Source organism: Herpailurus yagouaroundi, unplaced genomic scaffold (assembly GCF_014898765.1).
Source record: "Herpailurus yagouaroundi ecotype Mexico unplaced genomic scaffold, PumYag 214, whole genome shotgun sequence".
In the NCBI taxonomy this organism is placed as follows: domain Eukaryota; kingdom Metazoa; phylum Chordata; class Mammalia; order Carnivora; family Felidae; genus Herpailurus; species Herpailurus yagouaroundi.
In genome coordinates, this window is record NW_024412445.1 from 4,652,875 (window position 1) to 4,669,687 (window position 16,813).

The 16,813-nt window shown below is 52.5% G+C and overlaps 1 protein-coding gene and 1 long non-coding RNA gene across 16 annotated transcripts in view; one reads left to right on the plus strand and one right to left on the minus strand.

Annotated features, from left to right (window-relative positions):
- Positions 1-16,813, plus strand: part of IKZF1 (IKAROS family zinc finger 1) — a 98,902-nt gene that overhangs the window by 53,630 nt on the left and 28,459 nt on the right. For 8 of the 15 annotated variants that reach the window (XM_040455051.1, XM_040455054.1, XM_040455053.1 and 5 more), the window contains one exon: positions 9,821-9,880. The exons of the other annotated variants lie outside the window; for them this stretch is intronic. In XM_040455051.1, the coding sequence (XP_040310985.1) occupies positions 9,821-9,880 (60 nt within the window). The remainder of the gene's footprint in view (positions 1-9,820; positions 9,881-16,813) is intronic. 15 annotated transcript variants of the gene reach the window in all.
- LOC121016998 (uncharacterized) lies at positions 3,821-16,596 on the minus strand. Its single transcript, XR_005784575.1, has 2 exons — positions 15,965-16,596; positions 3,821-6,341 (listed from the first exon to the last, which is right to left on the minus strand). It is a non-coding gene; the product is annotated as an uncharacterized LOC121016998 (long non-coding RNA).

Consider the following 16,813-nt stretch of genomic DNA (forward strand, 5'->3'; position numbering starts at 1 on the left):
GGGTGGTTCTGCCCTCCGGGGCCGTGCGGGGTGACTCCATCCAGTGGCCTCCTGTCATAAGCTCCTGAACTGCTATCCAGGAGGGTTTGCCCCACCCAGGCATTCTGATCTCAGTCGCTGTGATGTGTTTGACTCTCAAAGCAGGTGGGCACACAGGGCAGCCTTGGAGTGACAAAGACGAGCTCTGGGGTGAAGTGTGTGGGTTCGAGTCCCTGCTCTGCCCCGTCCCAGCAGGTGGCCTCTGGGGCCCAATTTCCCTCCTTTGTAAACTAAGGTCGCAGTTGCCACACGGGGCTGCTTCAAGATCGGAAGCGCTGTCGTATGCAGAGCGTGCCACATGGTGGCGGGCACGCGGTAGCCGCTCACGAGGGCGTGGGGTCAGCCGCGGGGGCCGAGCAGCCTCAACGTGGACCTTGCTTGTGTAGTCGCTTGGATGTGGCGTGGGAGCCAGCATGGCCTGCGCCGGTCCTTTCCATGTGCTTCTGGGTAAACAGTGTTGAATCATAAAACGACAGAGCGGAGGGGAAGGGAGGAACCCCTCTCGGTTCAAAGAAACTCGCTTAAGTGAAGCCCAGGACTTTCTGAGACACTCGAATCCTGAGAAGCAGCTGACATCTACCAGGAAGACAGCCTGATCTTCGAAGGTTCTTCCCAAGACCTGTGCAGTTTGGGCCGAGGTGCCGGGAAGCAGGAGTAATGTGTAATGAACTGAGTAATGAGCGAATCCCAGAGGGACACCATGGGGCCTCCGGCATCTCTGCTCTGTGGCTCGCTGCCCTTCCGCCCTCCCGGTGTGTGGGGACGGGACGGGACCTTTGAGTCCGGTGGCAGATGGGAGGGGACTGAGACTTGGTGAGGCAGTGATGGTCTCTCAAGCCCCCGGCGCCTCTGGGGGCAGGGGTGGGGGAAGGAGGGTGCAGGCAGGTCCTTCCCAAACCTACTTCCGCCTCCCCTCTGGGTGGTCAGAGCCCGAGCCCTGGGACCAGCACTGATGATAATATCCCCAGACGTCCTCGTGAGCACCGATAAAGCACCGTATGCTTAGTGGTCACGGAGCCTAGTGCTAAAAGTTAGGAAATAATGGGGGAGAGAGAGAGATCAAGGAGAAGGGGGCAGGGAAGGGGGAGCTTTCAAGAATCCCTTAGGAGGGACGCCTGGGGGGCTCTGTCGATGAAGCGTCCGACTTCAGCTCAGGTCATGATCTCACAGTTCCTGGGTTCGAGCCCCGCGTCGGGCTCTGTGCTGACAGCTCCGAGCCTGGATCCTGCTTCGGAATCTGTGTGTCCCTCTCCCTCTGCCCCTCCCGGGCTCACGCTCTGACCCTCTGTCTTTCAATAATAAATAAGCGTTAAAAACAAATTAAAAAAAAAAAAAAGACAGTAGGGCGCTCCTCAAGGCACCTGAGTGGCTCAGTCAGTTAAGCGGCCGACTTCCGCTCAGGTCATGGCCTTGTGGTTCGTGAGTTCAAGCCCCGCGTCGGGCTCTGTGCTAACAGCTCGCAGCCTGGAGCCTGCTTCTGATTCTGTGTCTCCCTCTCTCTGCCTCTCCCTTGATCGTGCTTTGCCTCTCTCTCTCTCTCTCTCTCTCTCTCTCTCTCTCAAAAATAAACATTAAAAAATTTTTTTAAATAATAAAAAAATAATCCTAGCCTGCAAAGGATCTCGACCTTCGCAGTAAGTTAACGCTACTTACGAAATTGCTTAAAGTAGCCACATCACTTGCCTTGTGCCTTCCCACCGCCTCTGTGTGAGTTTCCCATCCAGATGAGAGGTCTGGACCGCCACACCCCCCCGGGTCCCCAGGGGAGTGCTTTGCTTGCTGGCCCAGAAACGGAAGGAGCAGGAGCTTCGTGGGTCCCAAACACGGCATGGGCTGTAAAAGTCACCGTGGGTGACGGGCACTCTAGCTTCGGGTCTCCGAGCTGCCTTTGTAAGTGTGTGTGCAAGAAGAGTGACCCTTGTGCCATTGGCGCGTGCGCGCACACACACGTGCACCCCGGCACGCAGGCCAGATGCGTCCGCCCCACCTGCCCACCTCAGCCCTGGCCACCCTCGACCCCCGTCTTCCTCTGCAGGTGGTGAAGGTGTCTCGCACTTCCTGCCCACAACGCCCCCCCCCCCCGGCCCCAGGCTCACTGCCTGAGAAGTGTGTTTGGGGGCGGAGGACAGGAAGGAGGGGGAAAGGCAGGAATGAGATCCCTCGCTGCCCCTGCAGCACGCTGGCCCGCCGGGCGCCCCCGAGGAGGAACCCGCAAGCACTGCCCGTAGGGACCGGCGCCCGCACCCCGGGGCTCACCAGCCCCCGAGCCGCTCTTCCCGACCCTCGTGTGCCTTTGCTGAGTCACCTGCTGCTTGGAATTTTGGCGGGGACCCCTCAGAGCTTCTGGAAGGGAGGGCCAGCAGGGGACCCACCCTCTGGGTGTCCCGGGGAAGATTACTTTATCTGCGGCCTCCTTGAAGCAGAGCCCGGGCTCCTGGAATCTTTGGGGCTTGACACGGGGTGCCAGCCGCGGGGAAGGGAGGGAATGGCCAAGAGTGTTTGCCGAGCCTGGGCGGGGGGCCGTGTCCGCTCCTGGAGGAAGGCGACAGTGCTGATTCTGTCCTCCTCAGCCCTTCCCCCTTTCTCAGCAGGCAGCAGTGTCCCCTGCCGTCTCCCTGCTGCATTCAAGGCCCCCCCCCGCAGCGACCACCCTTGGGGACAATCAGTGGCGCTCGTTTGCTTTACTCTGCAAAACCTCGTTTCGGTGCCGTACTCTCCTCCCGCCTGGCAGCGAGGGTTCAGTAAGACCGTGTCAGCGGGAAAACCACATGTGAACACGTGTGCGGCCAGGCCCGCTGGAGCGCATGCCTGGACGGCTGATGGGCGCCCGGTGTCCCTGTCCTTGCCCGGACCTGGACGCATCCGCTGGCCAGGGAGACACCTGGGTGGCCACCACCGCCCGTTGGCACGGCTGCTTTGTAGAATGTCCCTCCCTTCCTGTTTTGGCCTGTGTGATACAAACATCCCTCCCTGTGAGATTCGGGAGGGGAAAGGACATTTGTGTCATCACTTCTGCCCGGGGCCCCACACTCGCTCATCCCCTGGCTCGTGGCGGGACCCTCCTGGCGTGTCAGTATTGGTGCACCTCCTCCTACCTCCCTCAGCCCTTCTTCCGGGCCCCAAGGTGACCCTTTCTTTCTCCCTTTGTAAGCCTGGGTCACACTCTCGCACTGTGTTCTTATCACCACCTCCCCACGTTCTCCCCTTCATGATTTCTCTAGATTTGTTATAGGGCTTGGAGGTGAATTTCAGAAAATTTCATCTTGACCCTTGTGTATACCTGCTGTCTTCAGGACAGGCAAATCTTGGGGCGCCTGGGGGGCTCAGTCGGTTGAGCGTCCGACTCTTGATTTCAGCTCAGGTCATGATCTCAGGGGCGTAAGTTCGAGCCCTGTGTCAGGCTTTGTGCTGACAGCGTGGAGCCTGCTTGAGACTCTCTCTCTCTCTCTCTCTCTCTCTCTCTCTCTCTCTCTGCACCTCCCTTGTGTGCTTGCTCTCTCTCTCTCTCTCAAAATATATAAACATTTAAAAAAGAAGAAGCAGGGCGCCTGGGTGGCTCAGTCGGTTGGGCGTCTGACTTTGGCTCGGGTCATGATCTCACGATTCATGAGTTCGAGCCCCACATCAGGCTCTGTGCTGACAGCTCAGAGCCTGGAGCCTGTTTCGGATTCTGTGTCTCCCTCTCTCTCTGCCCCTCCCCTGCTCATGCTCTGTCTCTCTCTGTCTCAAAAATAAATAAAAACATTAAAAAAAATTTTTTTAAAAGAAGAAGCAAATCTTATTTTTACCAAAAAAAGTTACTTTTTCATTAAAAAAAAAATGAAAAAGCAAGGAGGACATAACTATCCCTCAACTGTCCTTGAGTCTGGTGAGTGTTTCATCCCCAGGTTGTGATGAACTGTGTCCGAGAGGGTGGGTGACGGGAGGCTGCGGGGTCACCAAAGCGGCGACTCTGACGGAGCATCCCATCAACAGAATCGTGGTGCCTGAACCTGCCATATTCTCCCTTGGACCCTTCGGAAAGAAAGTCTTTGCTTCCTGTTTTCCCCTTTCTAAACTACAGGTCTGTGAGTCAGCTTTTCTTCTCTCCTACTTAGCTCACTGTGCGGCATTACAAGTATATTCAGAAAACATCAACCACAGTAGGAGAGGTCCCCGGCTGTGCCGTGTGCAGGGAGAGAGGGTCGGAAGCTGGCTTTTCCTCCGGTGGTCAGCTCTGTGTGCCATCTGCTCCAGAAGGCAGGTCTGACAGCCGCAATTTGAAGTAAAGCAAAGTGGACTTCAGCCCATCGCAGTCAGGTCCCAATAGAAACAACCAGAATTGTCCCACCACCTGGCAGTTTGCCTGAAACACGGTCAGGGTCTTTCCCAGACAGAGGGGAGCACCCAACAGGAGTATTTGGGACAAAAGCCTGCGTAGACTCAAAATTCCAAGGTGCCAAGAGCAGTTTCCCTGAGGACATCTGTCCTGGTCACGGCAGGTCCCACAAAGCGTTGGTTTTCCGCATTGGCACCTGTCAGTGGGCCATGGCTGATCCCAGAAGCCCCGAATCTTTTTGTTGATGAGATACGCGTCTCTCTTTATCTGCCAATGTCTTTCCTCCGAGAAACAAAGCTACGGCCCACCACGCGCCTGAATCTTCACGTGAACCAGACAGAATAGATACAATTATTCCCACTTGGCGGGTGAAGAAACCGAGGCTCGGAGTTGGTCGCGTTGAGCGCTCGGTCCGCACAGCTGATGGGAGGCAGGGCCGAGTGCCAGTCACACCTCTGACCTGAAGCCCCCTGCACCCCACTGTCCAGGAGCCACACCCCTCCCCATGAGTTGATAGGACTCAGCACACAGCAGGAGCCCAGAGACCCATCCAGAGTGAAAGCTGGTCCGCCCGTGCTCGGTTATGTTAACTGCAGGAGGGTCCAGCCTGGAACAAACCCCGGCAAGAGCGGTCTCCCCCGTTCCTAGCTTGCTCCCCGATACACCGGGTGCCCCGGGAGCCTCACGCACAACCGACCCAGGAAACACAGTGCTTTCTGCCACATACTTGGCAGCTTCTCCCTGGAGGTGCGTGAACTTCTGAAAACGTTTACGTGATCAGATGGCTGTCTTCAGAAAGTAGTAGTAAAGTCTGTTGACTCAGCAGTCCCGTGATGAGTACCTTGAACACTGTAGGCGAGGCGCAGGAGGAAGGGAAGAAAATACTTGTCGCCTCTTAATCTGAGCACAGAAGTTGGGCTCAGGGGGCGCCTGGGCGGCTCGGGTCACGGGCTCGCAGTTCATGGGTTCGAGCCCCGCGTCGGGCTCTGTGCTGACAGCTCGGAGCCCGGAGCCTGCTTCGGATTCTGCGTCTCCCTCTTTAGTTAGGAGGTAATTATACTCACAGTTGAGTGAAGGTATCTGCAAATGAAGCGGGTTTGATTTTCCTTGCGTGTTTCCGTCAGGTGCGTGCCTTTGATGATCTGAATGGGATGATCGGCTGGGAGAGTCACTGTCACTGCTGACCGGTCCTGGAGGGACCTAGACCCAGGACTCGGGATCTCGGCCTCACAGTACCGGTGCAGACCAGTGGAAGTTTGGGGCGTGGACATGAGCGGAGGAAGGCAGGCTTTAGCATGACCGTCTCAGGGCAGCGGGCAAGATCGACCAGAAGAGGGGCCCAAAGGCAAGGACCACAGGATGTATACCCACCTCCGTGCCAGGCAGTGACAGGAAGTGCTGGCAGGATGTGGCAAAGGCTGAGGCAGCCTTGGCTGGGTGGCGGTGCTGGGAAGGGACGTGACTGGAAAGCAGGAAGAGAAAAGCCTGCAGAAGCTCGGGAGAAGTGGGTGGGAAGGTCAGGGTGGAGGTGAGACCCCCACATGCGTTAGAACTTGGGGAATCCAGAACCGAGCGCCGTGGGCACAGGCGGGATGGAAGGAGGCTAGCTGGGTCTGGAGAAAGACCTTGAGTTTGGATTTGGGTAGCCGGGCGGTGACAGAGCCCAGGTGAGTTCCCACAGCCGGGAGGGCCTGGTGCATGCCTGCTGCCTTCTTTTACAAACATTTTGTGTGCCCGTTGGTGCATGGCATATGGCTGGGGCCATGCAGGGGACCTGGCTGAGTGAGACACCCATCACCTGAGCCCCAGCGCCCTCAAAGCCTGGAAAGAAGGTGGTTTGACCTCACACCAGCGCCCGCCCCCGGCTCTCCATCCGTGGGTCAGACTTTAAGCTTGTCTGCAGTTCAGCCCCCTCTTCCGTAAGGCTGGAGCAGTCAGGAGACATCAGCTGGCACTCTCTCCTCCCCTGGTAGAACCTGGAGGGCTAAGAAACAAATATCCATCCTGGGAATGCGTAGGTATGGACAAATTTCAAGAGAATCAAGATTTGGTACCTGTTCAGGTTAACTAGTTCTCTAGAGGGAGCACGGCCATGCTGTTTGCCGCTCCAGTGATGGTCACCCGGTCCTGCCCTTTGCCTCTCTTTACCGTCCCAATCGGGGACCCTCTGGCTGGCGCAGGGACAGGAAACGCTAGATGTGTAAGCCTTGCAAAGGTCACTGCAAACCACACTGACACCAGTGAATAGCACACTAATGATCCGACCGTGCCCAACAGGCTAACGTGATTGGAAGAATACGTATAAAAGTCAGACTCCGGCGTATTTCTGAATTCTAAATACAAATCTAAACGTGTTTACTCTCCCCAGAAAATTGTCAGTGTCCTTTGGCTAGAAAGTAGAGCCGACTTCCTCCTCCTGTTTTGAAGATCTCAGGTCTGTCTTAATGTCTCCCTGAACTGACAACATCATGAGAAGTTTACGGGCACGACCCAACGCAAACTGAAAAGTGTGGTTTGTGGGCATTTAATCTGTTTTTCCAGGACGTTCGTCAATTTGGCAATCCGAATAGAATTCAGAATCTGAGGCACCCACAGCGTTTTCTTTGAAAATATTAGTGACAATGTGGCAAATTGAAAACTCCTAACCAAATGAACTCAGTTTGTTCTTGACAAGAAAAATGTGTTTTGTGACATTCAGAAAATTTAAGATACATTGAGTCTTTTTTTCTTTTTTTTTTTTAATCTGTACCCGTTTGTAAAACAACGGCCTAAAGTTTGGGGTGGAATTTACTAAGGAACCGAAGACGGGCCTGAAAGCCCATCGGGAGATAATCACTTCCCGGTTCCCACGGGCTTCTAGCACCATCGAGAAGGTCTGCTTTGCCACGAGTGTTAGGCTTACGAGCAGCACTGAGATAAGGGACAGGACAGGGTCTGCACCTGTAAGACATCTGCCCGCATGAGTGAGAAGAAGGGTTTTGTGGCCCATCTGAGTGCCCACCGAAGACATGAGCGCCATCTGATTGCATGACCCCTGGACCAGCTTGCTCAGGGGAGGAGAGGGACTCATGAGACACCGTGACGGGGCCCGGATGAGCTGGGGTGGGGAAGCCACATGGAGGGCAGTGCCAGGGGGGCCGCGCTTTCCAAATCGCTCGTTGTTAATTCATTTCATCTTGCGGGGGACTATTGATCAATGCACTGTGACTCCCATGGGCAGGTGAGTGTGTGTGTGTGTGCGTGCACACCTAAGTGTGAACGTGCATGTGCAGCTGTGGTAACACCCTTCCTGATGCCTCTCAAGCACCATGGAAGAGAAAACACAGCTTCTCAAAGGCCCTTCCTGCACAGGGAGAATGTGTGTTTGGAATACTGGCTGTAATGCATTCATTAGATACAGTCTCAGATTCGCACATTCACATGCTAACCTCCAGGAGGACAGGTTCCAGAACTTCTGCAGAGCCCCAGTCTCCTCTCTGATAAACTAGTGATAGTTCCTGCCACGTAGGACGGTGGTGAAGATAAAAGGCAGTTTATGGAAAGTTCTTTGCAAGTACCTGGCATTTACAAAACCCCCAGTGAATGCCTTCCATGAAAGTAGACTGAAATAGAATAGGGTAGGACCTGACAGGACAGACATAGGACGGAACTGGACTGGACAAGACTGGACCAGGCAGCACCAGTCAGGACAGGACCAGACAGAACAAGACAGGACCAGACTGGACAGAACAGGACAGGATAGGACCAGATAGGATAGGACCAGACTGGACAGGACAAAAGTGGACAAAACTGGACAGGACAGGATAGGACCAGATAGGACAGGACCAGGCTGGACAGGACAGGACAAGGTGAGTGTCACATTCTCCTGTTGTGCGTGATTACCGTCCATAAGGAGGCCACGTCCTTCTGAACTGAGAAGTCGGTTGTGCACAAACGCGTGTGGTGCGTGAGTGAGCGCGAACTCCTATCGGCTCAGCTTTCCTAGGGGGGTGAGTAGAGTAACTCTGTAGCTACAGCCGTGTTCTGTTTTTTAAACTTGGTGTCCATTTTAGGGACTCAAATATGAAGGACAGACATTATAAAGCTTGTCTGAATTGTGGTCGCATCATGATGCAGACAAGCTGTGTCCTAAGAGGACACCCGGGGAAACTGACCTCCCAGTCGCGTCACGCTGAGGCCCCAAAGCAGCAATCTGAGCAATATCTCGGGGCGTGTGGCCGTGATGCCTTTTCATCTGTCTTCTATCACGTATGGTGATGCCCCCATTTTCAAAAGGCAATACGTTGCCCTTTAAATACCCCCATTACCTGAGATGGTTGTACCCCTGCGCACAGAGAGCCAGAGATTGGAAAAGGTGACCCAGGGAGTCGAAGCTCAGTGCAGAGCCCGCTGAAAAATCGGCCTCATTTTGCTGGCTGGCTGTGGACACCGAGCACACGTGCGCCCGGGCAAGCCACCGCTGACCTGCCTGTTCCACGCGGGCCATGTGACAGTGACGGTCTCTGTGAGGTTTAGACCGTCAAGGGACAGTGTAAATGAGGCTGAGGGTTTGCTAGGAAATGATTAAGGTGGTCACTTCAAGGAGCACCTTTGAGAGTCTCTCTCCAATGATGCTTGCCCATTATCCCAGTATTTTAGTCAATATTTCACGGGAAGCACGGAGAGGGTCTGTAGTCAGAGGAGTGTGGAAGCTGAAACGCGTTCCAGCAACGTCCGGGAGGTCCGTTTCCTGTGGGGACACCATCGTCTTGCCTCTGCTAATTCGGTGGCTGCTCCAACAAGTTTAATTTAGCAGCTAGGCTGCACTTGCCACGCTGACAGACGTCGGGATGCTCCCCTTGGAGAGAAAACTCCGTGTGCGTGTGTGCGCGCACACACGTGTCTCCACGCGTGCCTCCATGGGTGCGCGTGGGTGGCAGCTGCTAAGCCTTCAGACATAGACACATGTCGGGAAGTTCTGACCTACAAACACAGAGCAAGGACTTGAAGATCTGAGGTGCTGATAACATTTATGAGAGCGGCTGATAAGGAATACCCACAGAAATTGATAGCTCGTTCTGAGGTGGGGGAAAACACTAATTTTTCCCCACTCAGGGTGCGGTGTGAACATTGCTGAGTTTCTACGAACACTTTCTAAGAAAATGTTGAAAGCCGAATGAAGAAAATCTGCCATGCGCTCAGCCCGCTAAGAAGCACACCGCTTACGTTACTGCCCCTAAGATGTTTGGCGCAGCAGAGGTTAGGTGATAACATGCCATGCGCTGTGGTCCTGCCTCCGAGCAGCACCGTGTTACCATTGAGTGGCCTGTATGAAGGCTGAGAGTGGCAGACGAGTAGCCAACTGTGGGTTACGAGCAAGCATGCTTTCTTTTAAAAGAAATAAAATGACCCTTTCTTTGAAACTCTGACTGTATCTTGTGAACACTGTCAAAAGCCAGCTTTCTTTCTCCTTCTTTATTGCAGTTACATATGGGGCCGATGGCTTTAGGGATTTTCATGCACTCATTCCCAAATCTTTCTCTCGTAAGTATATGCTTCGCTTCTAGAAAACAAACGCGTGTTCACCTCATCCTCCATTTCCATGGCGTAAATGTTGTGAATGCATGTGTCCACACCACCTTCCTTCATGCTTGACCCAATGAGCTACATCTTGACCGTCCTGTTCATTAACCGCCTGGGACATCACCGATACAAGGACGTGCATATGGAGCGTTTAAGACCATTGGAAGATACACTATGGGACGTTCCTCTTGTTGTGGCAGTGACAGTAAGGGTAGAAGGAACAATAGTACTGATTGAATTGTTACTCCAGTCATGCTGGTAAACAGCGTTGCCATTCATGTGATGAGTATCTCCTTTTTATTGAGTGTGATGATAAAATGGCCTGACTCCCTGTCCCCATGAAACAGCCCAGCGGGGCGCCTGGGTGGCGCAGTCGGTTAAGCGTCCGACTTCAGCCAGGTCACGATCTTGCGGTCCATGAGTTCGAGCCCCGCGTCAGGCTCTGGGCTGATGGCTCAGAGCCTGGAGCCTGTTTCCGATTCTCTGTCTCCCTCTCTCTCTGACCCTTCCCCGTTCATGCTCTGTCTCTCCCTGTCCCAAAAATAAATAAACGTTGAAAAAAAAAATAAAAAAAAAAAAAAAAAAAGAAACAGCCGAGCGTGTTTTCATGATAACTTTTACGAATTTGTCAGACCGGAGAAAGATGCGCGCTCTCCTTCCGTGGCTCTGAAGTATTCATTTCAGAACCGAGAAGAGCATGCTGGCAGGGCTTTGAGGCCGTTAGTCTGCGGTGCCTCACTGCCTGAGCGGACACAGTTAGGAGTCTGTGCCTGCAGAACCTTCCTGATCTGAGCTGGTAAACCAAAAGCAGATGTTAATTTCATTTTTAGCTGTTAGGAGTCCGTGAACGATAGACGGATTAGGGCAGCATCGCCGAGGGAGTATTTTAAGGAATGCGGTGTGCTTTTAAAAAGGCACAGGGAGCCGAATATTGAAAGGAGCACAGACGGGTTGCCCCCCTCAGGACTGAAGCCTTGAGAACGTGCGTTAGTAAATTCTCTCCTGTTTTAAAGCAACGTCAGAAAACAGGTCGTGCTTGTTAGTACTGCAACAATTAGTGATCCCGGCTCAACCTGAAAGGTGTCAGTAACGTTAAAGGTAAGTTTCTGACATCCTGGTAATCAAAACTCTTTGATACCTGAAGGATTTAGCACTGGCCACATAACCATACCCTGTTCTCACAACCCGGACTGGAAATTGACTGCTTTTCCAGTGTAGAAAAGTTATAGAGCTCTTTCTTCTACTGATGATCTCCCTGTGATTCAACTTTAAAACGACAGCTTGAGAGATGGACTTCTGCGAGCTCTATATGTATGGATGTGTCTTTATATGCATGCATATGCATGAGGGTGTGTGTGTTCATACAATTACATCAAACAGGAAGGTGCTAGCACAGAGAAGTCTTGTCAATTATAGGATTGGAGCAGTCACATGGCTGCAATGTTGAGCCGTCAGATGCCCTTAAGAGTAAGGAAATACATTCTGGTTTTTCAGAATGTTTTCATGAAATCTGAGGAAGGTTTAGGGGCAAGCACGCTGTAGTGTTGAAGCGGGTCCTTTGGTGAAGACTTCTGTAAGTAAAACCTGGCTTGTTTAAAGACCCATGCTACTTGGAGATTTTAGAAGGTAGATGATATATGTTTTGATATATATGCCTCTCTGTTTACGCAAATGGATTCACAAGGTATTCTGGTCTCTTTCTTCCACACCCCCTCCCACGTACCCAAATTGTAAATATCCTCCTCCTCCACACAGATGGCTGTTGTCCTGGAGGATGGCCCCACCCAAACAGCAGCCCAGCTGCTCTTGGCCAACACCGCCACCTGGTGGGCAGGATGGAGATTGCCCTCCTCACCCCACGTCCCCTCCTTTTTTTTTCCATCTTGAAAATTATAAATACAACCTGTTTGACCCCCCTCTACCTTCTCTTTCCCAGCTTGTTGTGTTCCTAGTCACCCGAGGAGGATGTAAGTCTGCTTGTAACTCATGCTTTTTTCAGACTCTTTCTCTTTTCTCTCTCCCTGACTTCATTTAAAGGCCTAAAAGGATATAATCGTGCATCTTGGCAAGAAAAAAAACCTTATGTTTTAAATGATGGAAGTTATAATAAGTGGTTTTATTAGCTTAAAAACGCTTAAAAGTTTTTGTAAATCACTTTTTACGAGGCAGCACAGAAGCATCTATATATTTCCTCTTCATCTCAAATTTTATTTATCTACTCATTTATTTATTTTCATTTAAATGTTTATTTATTTATTGCGTGTGTGTGTGAGAGAGAGAGGCAGAGAGAGAGGGAGGCAGAGAATCCCAAGCAGGCTCCACGCTGTCTGCACAGAGCCCAATACAGGGCTCAGACCCATGAACCCCGAGATCATGACCTGAGCAGAAACCAAGAGTCAGACACTTAATCCACTGAGCCACCCAGACGCCCCTCAAATTTTAGCATCATTGCACTCATTCCAGATCTGTCGTGAATATTTTTATTCCGTTTGATTTTGGCTTGCTAGTCACTGGTTGCGGGTCTATTTCTCTCTCCCATTTTTTTTCCCCATTTAAAATATTGAGGGCTCCAGGCTTACGTGGCCTAAACTCACACCATAGGAACAATTTCAGGGTGTCTTTACAATGGAAAGGCACACTCTGAGTACCAAACCTTTACATTACTGGTAAATGCCAAGACACTTTCTAAAAGGGAAAAGGCAACGAAGAGGAAACAGAACCCATTTGTCGGGGGGCGGGGGAGGGGGGGTGCCACCAGTGCACGTTATATCTATGCATTAAAATGCTTTAATCATTCATGAGTACGTTCAGTGCTTGGCAGTGGATGGAGCCTCTGGGCTCCGTTGACCCTGAGTTGCCTGGCTTCTCCGAATTCTTCGGTGCTAAACTTGTCCCCACGCTGAAGTCCGCCTTACTTTAGGGGTCTGGGGTCTCTCTTGGGACTGCTGTGTTACTAATAACGTACGAGACCCCTAGAATATATAACTATAATATTTTAAGTGTTCCTAATTTAAAACAGCATCTGAGAAGGTAACTCTTGACTCGAGATTTGAAGACATCAGCTCTTAATATATGTCACATTTACTAAATAATAAAATGGAGCGCCTGTCCATGAGCGGTCCGTAGTCCATGAAAGAGCTTCAGGGTTAGGCCTGAGCCAGCGTGTTCTGGGGCAAAGAAACACGTGAACGTCCGCTTCTTGTTCTATATTTAATCGGGTCAGTTCAGTACCTTACTGAGTTCGACATTTTTCTGAGTGGTAGGGGAAGGAGTTGCAAAATACGTGTAAGCATAATCCCTACGTTGAGGGAGACCGTAGCGTTTCGTAGACATAAGGGCGCATATGAGCAGTTCCAGCTCCAAGAAAATGGAACAGAAGGCATGGGCTAGGAATTCAGGGTAGGGACAACCGGTCAGCAGGAGCCCTGGTTAGCTTAGAGACAACATCCATGCAGTGGAGCAAAGTACAAGAAATACAAACTAGGGGAGACCCACTATTTCAGGGAACTCACTGGGCCAGTCGACCTGTGTCCTTCAAGGGAGATCATGAAGAAAACGAAGACTCTCCCGTTCCAGTTGACTTTTCTCAAGGGAGTGGAGTAGGACTCGTGCATACCCTTTGGGTGGGCTCCAGGCCAAGAGTTGGAACAGCTTAAATAAAGGCCATTCATCTGTCATGCTTAAATAAAGGCCATTCATCTGTCAATGCTTCATCAGGGGAAACAATTACTGGTGCCATTGACTTCTGCAGGGTTGTGGAATTCAAAATGGCGGGCTCACAAACGCAACACTCACACAGACGTCCCAGGTCTTCCTGTGCGCATGCACCCAGAGGTTGTCCACGCAGGTGCCCCCTCCCCCAGCCCACCTGCAGAAGGAACCTGCTGCCTGGGCACCACCTCTGGGCCGTGTGGTGCCAGGGCCACCCAGGCCCCCCTGCTCTCTGTTCAGCCTCAGCCTCCCAGCCCCGCGTTTCCCTGAGCCGAGCTTGTCCAGCCCCATGGACGCCCCAAGTGTGCTCAGCCCCCGCTGACTTCCTTCCTTCTGACCACTGCAGACCATGCCTGCCCTTTTTAGTCAGACCGTGCAGTGGAGGCTTACAGCCTGGCCAGGGCAGGGGACTCCGGATTTCACCGCGTGCAGGACCCCAAGGCAGCATCTTCTGTTTTTTCCTTTTTCCGGCCACATCACTAATTGAGCCAAAACACCAAAACCCCTCTTTCACACTTAGATAAGTGAAGCCAACAGCCCCATCCTGCGTTTGTGTTTTTTTAAAGGTCTATTTTAACGGGACTGTGCATTTATGTCTAATAGATCACAATTTTGAGATCGGTGTGTTCGCGACTTATTACGACAGGTTTATGCCCTGACCCCTTGAGTGTAATAGGCGTGTTGCCTGTGTCCTCCTCCCAGCCAGAAAGGAGGCCCTGTTTCGTGGACACCCTCCGCGGGTGAACAGAGGTCCGTCCGTCTCTTCTGTGCGGCCAGCACACAGTCTGCATCTGTCCAGAAAGACAGGAAAACTTCTCGCCCATATTTAGGGAACGTTCACCTGTGCGTGACTCTGACCTGCCCTTGGCCGATGGTGATATCCACCTGCGGTCTGTGTTCTCACCTGTGCCCCCGGCCCCTCCCCCATCAGGCATCTTTTCTCTCTGTCCCTACGGATTTTTCCTGTCCTAATGCAGCCTAGAATGTGGCCGCAAAGTTCTGGCAAGCTTCCAGCCCTAAAACACTCTGCATCTTCCGCTCGACTCCTACTCGGAATCGCGTACCCTGTCTGCTTACACGGAACCCTGTCAAGTTCCCATCCCTCGTGGCTGCTTGAGCTCGCCACCAGGGATCGAGGGTATTGTCCGCGATCTTTTCTCCAGCAGCCTGCAGCATCACAGGATCCTGAATTCTATCTAGTCTTTGAGCTCGGCCTCGACCGGTGCTGCCCAGATCTACCGAAAACCATACCTGGGGTCCGCAGAATCTCAGGATGGTTTATAACAGGCGCTCGTGCCATCTGAGCCTCCTGGCTCTTTTGGTTCTGTGACATTTCTTAGAGGAAACGTCGCATGGCGTAACGGGAATGAGAAAGGTTAGTGCCTGGTATCCAGGCTGGCTTGAGGGCCTCTGTGGCATTTAAGGTGACATCCATGCTATGCTCCCCGCCCATCCCCCGCCGTGCCATCCTCATCTTCTTCCTTCCTGGTCCGGCTTTGCCTTGGCTGCAAGTGGCATGCTGTGGCCGATGTCACCCTGAAGGTCACCCTGAGGCTTTCCCGTTCTCTTGTTCCTCACCAGGAAGGGCCCACCCCGTCATCAACAGCACAAGCCACGGAGCACACCCGACGGTCACAGAAATACCTGTCTGTCTTAACAACGTAAAATAAGTCGTGGTTCCTGGCAACTGTACTTTTGGGAAAGCAAAGGTCATTGCTGTCTAAGAGGTTGCCTCAGACTGTGTGAGACAGAGCCGAGTGCTAAGGGGGTTATCCCCATGCTTCTCCATCCTGTGGTTTCCTCCTTCCAGCCACGGGTGCCCAGACCGCCACCCTTGTGTCTCAGCGCCAGTGGCGAGAGAACTTGCCCAGCGACAATAATTTGCTCCACCAAGCTCTGGAATGCCCCAATCTCATTTAAAAAAAAAAACAAAAAACAAAACAAAAAAAAAAAAAACCACCAGTTGGGTGATTAAAAACAATCCCAGGTTAGGGGCACCTGGGTGGCTCAGTCAGTTAAGCATCCAACTCTTGGTTTCAGCTCAGGTCATGAACTCATGAACCCTGCATCAGGCTCTGCAGGGTGGACCAGAGAATTTGCTCTTCTGACAAGTTCTCGCTGATGCTGATGGTCCAAGGACCACGCCTGAAGACCCAGTGATTCTGAACATCGATCAAAGATTTCATAGTACTGACTACCATCTATCTATGCCATTGTTTCTTGTACTTGGCCGAATTGACCTACCTGCTCTTATTAACCTATAGAGACCATGATGGAGACGCTAGCTTTCAGGGTCACTGCGGTTTCTCCCACTGATTATGGTGATGGACTTACCATCAACAGCCTTCATCATCACGCTGTGTTTCCCAAGATGACAAACGAGATGCCTCTGATTTTCTTTACCAAGAAGAACGTGTGAATGACAGAAATCACCACCCTAAATGTGACTTAGAGGGATCACTACTACAGAGTAAACAGCGGTCAGGGCGTTGGTTAATATGAGCCCTTCACCCTCAGGCAGGGCGCTCCCTTTGAAAGGCCAATGAGATCTGCCACTTTTACAAACGACTTGACCCTTCAGCCACCCGGAGACACGTGCCACACGGTGGCGCTACTCTAGGGCACAGGTTTTATTATTAAGAACCCTAAGGAGTTAGAACGATCACGTGCCAGAGAAAGAAAACCGGTTGAGAACTCCTTTGGGCCTCCGTGGCCAGAAATAGCGTGGGTTTACTGAGCCTTGTCCCAGAGTTTATGAACACGAGAAACACGGAAAGATGGCGTCGTTAAGTAGAACGAGGGTCTCAGGCTTGATAACCATTTAGGAGGGACTTTGCCCAGCCCCAGAGGCACATCACATGACCAGTTCTTACCCGCCCACCCAGCACAGGAGGCATGTCACATGACCAGCGCCCCTCCCCCCAGCACTGGAGGCATATCACGTGGCCAGTCTGCCCCAGCCCCCCTCCCCCGCCCCCGGAGGTATGTCGCGTGACTGGTTCTCTGCCGGCCCCCAGCGGGCGCCATATCACGTGGCCAGCTCTTCCCCGCCCCTCCCCACCCCACGCGGGAGACGCATCACGTGACCGCTTCGCCCTACCCCCATCCCTGGCCTGCCCAACCCGGGAGGCGTATCACGTGACTGTGACAGGTTCTCCCCCCTCCCCACCCACCCATGGGCCC